Source organism: Hordeum vulgare, chromosome 5H (genome assembly GCF_904849725.1).
Source record: "Hordeum vulgare subsp. vulgare chromosome 5H, MorexV3_pseudomolecules_assembly, whole genome shotgun sequence".
Classification (NCBI taxonomy): Eukaryota; Viridiplantae; Streptophyta; class Magnoliopsida; order Poales; family Poaceae; genus Hordeum; species Hordeum vulgare.
This window is the reverse complement of record NC_058522.1, coordinates 565,863,178-565,874,527: the sequence shown is the minus strand read 5'-3', so window position 1 is coordinate 565,874,527 and position 11,350 is coordinate 565,863,178. Positions and strand designations below refer to the sequence as shown.

Below are 11,350 nucleotides of genomic sequence, written 5' to 3'. Positions count from 1 at the left end.
AGTGTGTTTAGGCCCGTAAGCGTGCTTTAGAGAGCAGCTCGATGGAGAAGCTGCGACGGGGCTTATAAACAAGTGTTAGTCCCCCTCGCTGGGCGAGGTGGGACTAAACTTATCGTGCAGCCGAGGAGGGGCTTTAGTCCCGGGTGGAGCCACGCCCCGGGACTAAAGACCCCCTTTAGTCCCGGGTGGAGCCACGCACCGGGACTAAAGGCCCTGCTTCCCGCCTTCTGTTCTGCCCGAAAAAGGGCCTTTAGTCCCGGGTCGTGGCTCCACCCGGGACTAAAGGCGGTCTTTAGTCCCGGATCGAGCCCCGAACCGGGACTAAAGATCCACCTATATAAGCGGGAGTTAGAAAATTTCAAACCCAAATCCTCCATTTCTCTTCTTCTTCCTCTCGTTCTCCTGCCCGGCGCGGCACAACGACGAACTCGACGACGCCGTCAGGCTGCCCGCCGTCCTGCTCGCCGCCGCCTGCCGTCGCCGTCGTCCTCCTCGCCGCGCGCCGCCCTCCTCGCCGTGCGTCGCGCCGTCCTCCTCGCCGCGCGCCGTCGACACCTCCGGCTGGTAAGCCCCCACCCCCTCCTCCCCAACACTCCGGCCAGTAGAAGAAAAGAAGAAAAAGGAGAAGAAAAGAAGAAAAAGGAGAAGAAAGGAAGAAAAAGGGAAGAAAAGAAGAAAAAGATTTTTTTTGTCATTTAATTCCTATTGTTATTAGGTTTGTGCTAGATTATTAGGGTTAGTAATATTTAGAATTAGGAAAAAGGAAAATAAGAAGAGGAGGAGAAGAAAAGAAGAAAAAGGAGAATAAGAAGAGGAGGAGAGGAGAAGAAGAGGAAAAATAGAAGAAGAGGAGAAGTAGAAGAAGAGAAAAAATTAGAAGAGGAGGAGAGGAGAAGTAGAAGAAGAGAAGAGGAGGAGAGGAGAAGTAGAAGTAGAGGAGAAATAGAAGAAGAGGAAAAATTAGTTTAGGGTTACAAGAAGAAGAAATATTGTATAGTGTATATGCTTAAGTGTTAATAGTGTTTCTTAGATTATTGCTTAATTTTGCTATTGTATATGCTTAAGTGTTAATAGTTTAATTTTGCTATTGTATATGCTTAAGTGTTAATAGTTTATTTTTAGCAAGAAAATTAATAGAACTAGTTTATTTTTTTAGTTCATTTTACGATGCCTATCCCGCATCCTCGTCGTCGACTCGGCGGAGGACACCTGCTTGATCAGAGGGGCCCTGTCCGGGACTGGGCTCCGCCCGGCTGGTATTGGGAGGTGCTACCTTCCGGGGGGCGTAGGTTGGTGAGGAGCTAGCCCGTCGTTGACCCGATCCTTGTTTGGTGGCGGTCGCGTGGGCCAGTGAGGGTGCCGAGGCTTCCGGACACCACGGAGGTGGTACGTCACCGTGTCAGCAAGGAGGATGAGCACGTCCGTCGCTACATGGTTGCGTTGGAGGGCAGATTCGAGCATACCTGGCAGGTTCTTCGGGGATCTCACTGGAGCTATGATCCTGTGATGGTTCCTTCTCTTTGGGTGTCCACTGCCCGCGCGGATACCCGTCGGGCGCTACGGTTCTAGATGTATCAGTGATGCTATATGTATGATAGTATTCGAGGAGTATTAGTGATAATATTCGACGATGTACGGACAAAAGAGATGATGTATTTGCTTATAATTGAATGCATGCTAATTTGAATACTACTTTATTTTACGATTTGGTTTTGCTTATTGAATGCTCAAATTGGAAAAGTACTCCTACTTTGAATACTATGCAGAAATCTAGGAGTCCCGGGTGGAGCCACGACCCGGGACTAAAGTTGTTTTGGAATGGAGTTCCTGATAGAATAATTCTTTTTTGGTACAAAGGTTAAGAGAATCCGTTTTTTGCAGAACTATGGATCCACATATCAGGAACCTCGAAGAAGAAGAACTTCTCAAAGATATAATCAAAGACGGCCCCGACGTTGAACCAGCTGAATCTCCGTCGTCATATCTAAACCACGATGTTGGAATGGAGGTCGAGCGACACGAAGATGAAGCCGATGGGGCAGGAGATAGGTCCAATGACGGAGAAGGTGATAGCTCCATTGATGGAGAAGCCGGTGAAGAAATAATAAAGTCCGGCGAGGTATACATATGAAGTTCGACAATCACTTGTAATATGTGAAAAATATTGGAGATAGCTCTATATTGTATACATATACATTCCTTTGACGAATGTTTCTCCCTCTTAGGCCTCCACATCGAGCAAAACTACGAAACGAGGCCCGACTATAAAGTTGGATGCACGGACGCATTACACCTTTGAGGTGATATTGCCTACGGGCGAACCCAAGCTTCCTAAGAATGTTGCTGACACATTCAAGAAGCAATGCGGAGTTCTCGTTAGGGATCACGTCCCGATCAGCGTTCGGGAGTGGAACAAGCGCAAAGGGGCAGTCGATAGTGACTATGTCGCCGAAAGGTACAAAGATAATCTTTGGAATGATCTCATGTCACATTTCAACCTGCCAGAATGTGAGAATGAAGACGCCGCAGACAAACTGAGGGCCAAAGTCAAGCAGTGGACTCTAAAGAAGATGGCCGAACTGTTCCGTAGCTAGAAGAAGAAGCTATGGAAAAACTATCTGAAGACAAAGAAAGTGCCAGCATTCGAGGGGTATCTAGCCAAGCAGGCGAATCACTGGAAGGCATTTCAAGAGTACAAGGAGTCAGAAGATGCCCAGGCATTATCAGAAAAGAACAAGATAAATACCGACAAGAAGAAATATCACCACAAGCCGGGGCCAGGGGGCTATGAGACTGCCATCCCGAAGTGGGATAAGAAAGAGCAAGATCTGCTAGATAAAGGCATCGTACCTGAACCACTCCGTGATGAGTGGGAATTGAGAGCAAGGAATTGGTTCCTTGCGCATGGTGGGTCGTACGACGAAAAAACAGGGGACCTCATCTGCAATGACGGTCTTAGGATACCCAGGGAGAATTGGAAAAGGATAGTGAAAGAAATTAAGGAGGGAAAAAGAAAGTTCACTGCAGATAGAGAGAAAGATTTGCTCACACTGGTCCTCGGCAATGACGAACATGGAGGACGAACGCGAGGCTTCGGTCCTTCTTACCCGTGGTGGCTTGGGTTTGCCAGAGACCATGACACTTACAGAAGCCGAGAGAGAGCAAAGAAGCGGCAACAGGATGAGGAGAATGACAAGTTCAACCAGTTGCTTGCCAGGATTAACGAGCAACAGAAGAAGATTGATGAGCTTAGAGGAGTAGCGCGCCAGGAAGATCCTGCACTTGATATTACCGGCGCCCCATCTAAGCAGAAAAGCAGCGTGGCTGAATCTAAGGCCCCGCCCGACGATGCACGAAGAATGATAGAGGGCGGTCCCGGCTACCCCGTGGATGGAATCAAGGAGTCAACATCATGTGAACTCCATCAGAAATTCAAGAACATATCCATGAAGGTGGCCGTCGGACAAGCTTTACCTTCTGGCCCTGATGCACGCTGGCATGGCCGTGAGATTCCAGCTGGCTTTGCTAAAGTCAGGGTGGATGAAATCATGACGGGGTTTCATGATATGGAGCTCGACATAGCTGGACCCGAAGATGAGAGGACACTCGGAGAAGTACTGGGTGGAGTCATCCTATGGGACAAGAACTACATCAAGCTTCCAGGCTCGGCCCGAAGGACAACATCGCCTCCGAGTCGTCGCAGGTCACCTACACCTCCATTACCTCCAAGCCCTCCACATGACGTCGGCCAGCACAACACGAGTGCATCTCGATCACCGCCGCTGGACTTGGGCCGTTCGTCTCCGCCGCCGCCCGCACAGGATACTAAGCGGAAGCGTGCCACCAAGAACGCTCCGCCGACGATTCCTAAGCGACGGAGCCCCCCAAAGCGCAAACGGTTGCCCCTCCCAAAGGTACCTCATGCTAATCTTCCTATCAGACCTTATGATCGTACCCCCGAGGAAAACTCCAGGATAGCAAAGGAACATCATGATGCGCAGATGAAAAAGAAGGAACCCGAGCCCCGCCCGGAATACACCGAGAAGCAAATAGCATGGGCAAAAGACTTCATAACCCTTCCATGACAGTATGACTTACACCATAAGCCTCATGACTATACACGCACATTGCAGAAGGAAGTGAAAAAGAGCAGATCACGTGCAAGTGCAAGTGGGAGCAAATCAAGTTCAACTACAAGCAAGAAAAAATCAGACGTTCCTCGGCTTGGACAACAGGCCAAACAGTCGATCCCACCCCTCAAGGTATTAACCGAGAATGTTCCCCCTCCGGTGCAGGGGCAAGCTTTTGAAAGAGCCAAGGAGTTGGTGGCTGAATGTGGTATCTCGGTTGAAGATTTGCTGGCTTCCGAAAACGATAGGATACCCAAGGCTGTGGTAGCCCCTAAGCCACAGTTTGTCATGGGAGAGCCTTTGGTCAGCAAAGATGACCTCCCAACAAATATGCGTTACTTGCATCAATGGTACTTAAGTGAATCAAAGAACGGGAGAACGATGATCGTGCTGAGTGTCCCACGGGAGTACTACGGCCGCTCCGAAGAAATCCATATCGACTTTGATGAACTCTTCCAGATGTACAATGGTGACGCCCTCGACAAATCGCTTATGAGTTGCTATTGTCTGTAAGTTTTTCAATTCGTTGTCTACATATAACTTGTTTAGTTATTTCAATTCATTGTCTATATATAACTTGTACTCTATTATGCAGAATGAAGATTCTGGATTGTAAAAGTAAGACCATCCTAAATATTGGGTTTATTGACCCAGATAAAATACATATAGCGACGCTAACTGATAAACCCAAGGAGACGGAGGAAAACCTTCTAAGGTTTCTAATAGATCAAAATTTATGTGACCACATACTGTTTTCATACAACTTCAGGTGAGGGTCTTTACTTTGTTGTGTCCATTCACTTATAAGTGTAATTGATAAGTTACTGACACACACACACACACACATATATATATACATACATGTGCAGCTTCCATTGGATTCTGTTGGACATTCAAATTGATAAGGGAAGAGTTGATGCCTTCGACCCATTATCGAGACCCTTGGAACAGTTCCAAAGCCTGCAGGACATGCTCCAAGGGTAATTTTAATCATTCTTGCGCTCTATCGGTCTCTTTTGATGATTTTCTGATATATCAATTAATGAAAAACTTAGCAAATCATTATCCTTGTCGGGCAGGGTTTGGAAGCGGTTCAAGTGCGTGACTCCCGGTAACTTTCCTGAGAAGCTGACCTTTAGAGCGGCTCAGGTAAGTAGTAGTATGATATACTTTTATTAATTTTCAATACATTTATGATGCTAGATTATTATTTTGATTATATATATTCTATTCTCGTAAAGTGCGACCAGCACCCACGGGGAACACATCTATGCGGATACTATGTTTGCGAGACCATTCACACGTTTACCTCTGAGCTCAAGGATCACAGATTCGACGTAAGCAATGAACATTCACACCTCTATTTTTACCCGTCATTCCTTGTTATCATGATTGATATTCATATTCATCTCCTCTTCTTATATAGCACACGGCCATGAGGATGAAGGTCCTACCAGAGCAACGCGCGATTGCTGTTGCAGAGCAGCTTGCGGGATTTCTGAGGACGGAAGCTATAGATGACAAAGGACGATTTAGTGTAGCTAGGGGGCCATTACTGATGTTCGTCCATGTAATCGAATAGACGGGCTCTAGTCCCGATAATTCAGATCTCCATATAATTGTATATATATATGCTCGCTTGTAAGATAAGTTATCTTATATATATATGCATAATTATTTCTATTTAAATTATATGAAAACTAATTCCCGAACACCAAACGAGGCATCACGTTAATCTCCCGAACACCTAAACCCTAAAACCCTAAAACCCAAAAATAATTTCATTCAAAAAAAAACCCAAAAACCAGCAAAATCTGAAAATCTTTAGTCCTGGTCCGTGTAACGAACCGGGACTAAAGGGCCTGCCCCTGGGGCGCTACGAGGCGCCCACGTGGAGCACCTTTAGTCCCGGATTGTAACAGGGCCGGGACTAAAGGTTAGGCCTTTAGTCCCGCCCCTTTAGTCCCGGTTGGTGAACCGGGACTAAGGATGTGTTTGGTTGGAGGGATATCCTCCCAGGGACAGGGATAACCACTTTTTTCTGTGGTTGCCATGTGTTTGGATCTGGAACGAGGAGGGATAGAGTCAACCAGATGCTGGGAATATTCTCCAAAAAAAGGGATGTGGCCAACCGCCAAAAACGGGCGGGTGGTGGCAACCACTCTGGGGCGGCAGGCGCGGCAGGGCGCGGGAGGAGGCTGCCGGCGCGGGGAGGAGGGTGCCGGCGCGGGGGGGAGGCGGCCGGCGCGGGGGGGGGGGGGGGGGAGGCGGCCGGCGCGGGGGGGAGGCGGCCGGCGCGGGGAGGAGGCGGCCGACACGGGGAGGAGGCTGCCGGCGCGGGGGAGGCTATCCTTCCAACCAAACAAAAAAAGGGATAACCCTACCCTTCCAACCAAACAAAAAAAGGATATCCCCAGCCACCTGGTTGGGGATACCCACAACCACCCTAGCCTATCCCTCCAACCAAACACACCCTAAAACCCCTTACGGGCCGGGGCTAAAGGCCCCGTCCCCACTAGTGTACATCCATTTCTAGACAAAGCTAAGACAAGAATTTTGGGACGAACGGAGTAGATGGCAAAAGCAAATTGGAATGCAGAAATGACTGCATTATTTGTGCTCTTGATCAGAAGGAAAACGGGGATATGTCTGTCAATGTATACAACTATACATTGATGACAAGAATATATATAGAGATCGGTTTCTTGGAGCGGACAGTGAGACATTACAGTAAGCTGTGGTTCAAAAACAAATCGGACAATGTGGAACGCCTATACCGGGATACGGTCAGCTTCCCCTCATGATCTGCTTCCAGCAGGACTACGAGCGGGCGCTTTGCTTCCGGGTCAACGCCGAAAAGCTCGGCTACATCGGGACTGGTGGTCTGGTAAACGTTGATGCTGTCCTCCAGCCTTGAAGCAGCAGCAAGCTCATCGCTGTGACCACCCTATTGCATTTGACGGTAGAGTAATTAACAAAACATCGTCACAATACTATATGAAAAAATCATCAGAATTCATTCTCAGCACATGGAAACCGAGCATGGTGGGTGACATTTCAAGTTTTTAACTACTCCCTCCGTTTCTAAATATATACACTTCAAAATATGCTTACATATATCCGTATGTAGTTTGTAATGAAATCTTCTAAAAGACTTATATTTAGAAACGGATGGAGTAATACAGTAGCTAGCTATAGCGAGCAAGCAAAGCAGAAGAATCATGGCGGCATTGACAAAATTAAGAGGAAGAATCATTTAGTATTATCAGGTCAATGTGGATAACATGCATGGCGGTTGCCGGTTGGTTTGGTTGCATCGTAGTATATTATTGGGTCAATCTCAATATGATCTGGGTAACATGAATGGGTTGCAACTGCTGCAATTTCGGTAGGTTGGTTGACTTTGCATGGAGATCGAGCAGCGTACCGAGAGGGAGTCGAGGAAGGCGAGCACGGCCATGCCATGATCGGCGACGATCTTCTCGGCCTCGTCGACAGTGCTGATGTTCCGCACGGCAGGGCCCAGCTTCCTGGTGATCCAAGCGACAATGGCGTCCCTGCAGCAAAGGAGTATCAGTTATCAGATACGGCAGCAGCCAACGCCGAACGAGTATATGAAATACGGCAGAAGTACTTACTTGGTCCTCTCGCCGTAGTAGCGGTAGCCCTTGGGTACGGCGCCGTCGACGAAGAAGTGGACGGTGGGGTAGCCAATCACGTCGTGGGCGCGCGCGAGCTGGTTGTTCCGGGCAACGTCGACCTTGGCGAGCGCGACGTCGAGCCCCGTATCGGCCAGGTGCGACGCGGCCGCGGCGTACTCCGGCGCGAGCTTGCGGGACCAGGAGCGCCAGGGCACGTAGAAGTCGACCATGACGTGCCGGCGTGCGGCGAGGAAGGAGGAGAAGTTGGCGACGGTGAGGACGACCACGTGGGCCTCGTCGACCGCCTCAGGGCTGTCGTCGTCGGTGGCGAACAGGTCCTCGCCGTACCGGTTGTAGGCGGGGCCGCGGTCCTCGGGGTTGTTGCCGGCTGTGGCGTCGGCGCCGGCGTTGTTGATGATGTTGTCGAGGTTGACGTCTGAGGCGGAGGTGTAGGAGAGGAGAAGGAGGAGGAAGCAGGGGCTGGGCATCGGTCTTGGCATGAGCGCTGAGGAGTGAGAAGGCGTGTGTTTGCTGCCGGGACGTTCGACAGATGTGATCAACCACTCCGTATTTATTTGGTAAAATGTTTACATACCGCGCGCGCGGGGCACGCGATTCGCTTTTAATCGAGTGGTCTTCCTTCACCCGCCCACGCTCGTGCAACGGACTCTTTCCCAACCACACATCCAGTGATTTATCTATTCACCAACCGCTGCCTTATCCATCCATCAACCGCTCTTCTTCCTCCTCCAGCTCTTCTCCTGACTATTAAAAAAGCTTCGACGGGCATGGAATGAAAAGCTTCAATCCATGAGAAAAAGCTTCATAAACCTTCGTAATAAAAGGTTCATTAGGCACTAACAAAAATTTAACACTTCTGCTTCCATACAACCCTCTTTAAACATATCAATGAATGAGATCTTTCAACAAACCTTCATAACAAAGGGTAGCATCGGAAATGCATTTCGGCTTCCGGGAGCATATGCTCCCAGGGTCAATTTTTTTTTTGAAATAAAACAAAATTTATTTATGTACTTAGTCAAATCCAAATGCTACCTGCAAATTTTGAGGCAAAAAGGTTAAACATTTTGGCTTGTGCACAAAAATGTATTGAGCAACAAAAGTTACTCCAATTTTTTGTTTGCCAACGAAACACCGTTGCTCCTTATCACATGAAAATTATCATGCATGTTTGCGACACTAATACAATCATTAAAAAATCATAATTTTTGAAAAATATTTATATTTTCGGTGTTACTGTTCATCCGGGTGCAAATGCACCCGGGAGCCAAAACGCCCCAGGGTAGCATGTCCTTTTAAAAAATATATCGCCCTTGCCAACGTGGCCAAAGCCGACCCATTTGCCTCATGCACTTTAAGGGAGCCCAAGGTAATAAGCTGCACGAGTCTATAGAAACTAGTGGTCCGTCCTATTTTAAAAAGTAACTTATGAATTGTCTACAAAATTCCATACCCTTTTATATTTTCTGAGAATGCATATGTTTTTTAGCAATTTCAAAACTTTTTGGATGAACAGGAAAAAATGGAAAGCATGAATATTTTTTGGAATTTATGAAAAAAAATAAACAATATTTTTTGGAAAAGCAAGAACAATTTGAAAACACAAACATTTTCAAATTATGAACATTTATTTTAAAACGCAAACATTTTGGGAAATCGGCTGCACATTTGTAAAATTTTTGCACCAATTTGATAAAATATAAACATTTTTTCAAAATTCATTTTGTTCTGCAAGTAATAATATATTTTTAAAATTCTTGAATATTTCACGACTTTGTGCACATTTGTTGAAATGGAAAAATAAATTAAAAAGGGAGAAAATAGTTAAAATACAAAGAAACAGAAAAAAGGATGACAAAGAAAAATAAAATAGGAGCGAGAAGAAAATTGATAAAAGAACAAAGAACAAAAATGCTAGGGACCGCCCAACAGTGCCCAATGGGACCCATGCCGCACATAGTTGGAGCATGGCCTAAACATTTTTGCATTACATGTTTTCGTTATACTTCATCTTTCTCATTATGAACTTTATTATTGTTTTTGATACCTATTCAAATATTTGAAGGAATACAAGAAATTGTTGAAGAAATAAATAAATTTTCCAAGAATTCAAATATTTTCCGCAATTATGAAAAATGTTCTAGAATTTCAAAAAATATATTGCCATTTCCGAATTGTTTGTTCGCAAGTTTACAAAAGGCTTGCGTTTCAAAACAATTTGGTAAATTTCAAAAACAATGTAAGAAATATTCACCTAATTTGAACCTATATGTGGGATATTTCAAGAAAGTCTATACAAAGTAAGAATATGTTAAAGTAATTTAAAAAATGCAAACGAAATTTTTAAAAAATATTCAGGCATTTCAGGAAAATGTTCTTGACAATTTTTATAAATGCTTCTACAATGATTTTCTTTTGTGTATTTCGAAGAAAAAGCTTCATGCTACTAAAAAGATGGTCCAGATATTAAAAAAAACAGCAATCATCCAATTTGAAAAACTTTTTGTGACATTTTTAATAGAGATCAATATGTCTGTGGGTTTAAAAAAAAGTTATATACCATTCAAAAAACTGTATTTGAACTTTTAAAATAATGTTCACGCATTTCAGAAATATGTAGAACAAATGTTTGCATACTTTAATGAAAAATTAATGTGCCACTAAAAATGTTGAAGTGTATTCTATATATGTTTAACATCTACTCAAAAGTATTCAAAAACACGTATCTGGAAAGCTTACGTCATATATTAAAAATATTCAACATGTAGCAATAAATGTATAATAAGTGGGTAAAAATTTTATTGCAAAAAAGTAGACAACTGCTAAAAAAAAAAAACAATGGAAAATTAAATCCAAAGAAAACAATGAAAACCGATCTTATAGACACATTAAAAAAAACTCACCCCAAAGGCATCAATATTTCCACTTTCCCACTAGCCTTGCGCTAGAGCAAGGGGATGCTACCGTAGTAGGCAAGAACTAGCTATGTTGTTCCTTGCAGGAGCGATGTCTTGCATTAGCTGGTTGTTAGATGAGCCCGCCCAATATGGTTTCATGGGGGAGCGGTTTTAGGAAGTTTCCGTGACAGGGTTGGACTACTTTTAGAATCTTCGTGGCTTTTTATTTCTGTTTTTCTCTATGTATTTTATGTGCTGGGTTTCATCCTTTATCTTCTGGAATCGGCCGATGGATATTTTAGAAAGGTCCACATGCGCGGCAACCGTTAGATATACAGCTATCTAGCATCTAACGCCGTGCTAATTTTTGCAACAACTGTAGTGCTGCAGAAATATCTTGCAACAAGGATAGTGCTGCAGAAAAACTTTGCAACAAAGCTTATGTTACAGATTTATTTGTGATATAGTTGATGTTGAAAAAACAAGTCTTCACTATTTTGCCAACATGGGTGTTGTTACAGGACACAAATTGCAACACAAGCAATATTGCAAAAAATATTTACCCTTTTTTTCGTCTTCATCTTTTTGCAACACATGTGTTATTGCGGAAGAGAATCTTACAACACATAAGATGTTACAAAAAGAGAGACATGAAGGAAAT

General features: G+C 44.8%; 1 protein-coding gene across 1 annotated transcript; it reads right to left on the bottom strand.

Moving 5' to 3' along the window:
* Positions 1-6,759: 6,759 nt before the first annotated feature.
* LOC123399279 (protein disulfide isomerase-like 1-4) lies at positions 6,760-8,297 on the bottom strand. Its single transcript, XM_045093699.1, has 3 exons — positions 7,769-8,297; positions 7,558-7,687; positions 6,760-7,077 (listed from the first exon to the last, which is right to left on the bottom strand). The coding sequence occupies exons 1-3, from the start codon at positions 8,269-8,271 to the stop codon at positions 6,856-6,858; spliced, it is 855 nt and encodes a 284-aa protein (XP_044949634.1). The 5' UTR covers positions 8,272-8,297; the 3' UTR covers positions 6,760-6,855.
* Between the last annotated feature and the right edge of the window lie 3,053 nt (positions 8,298-11,350).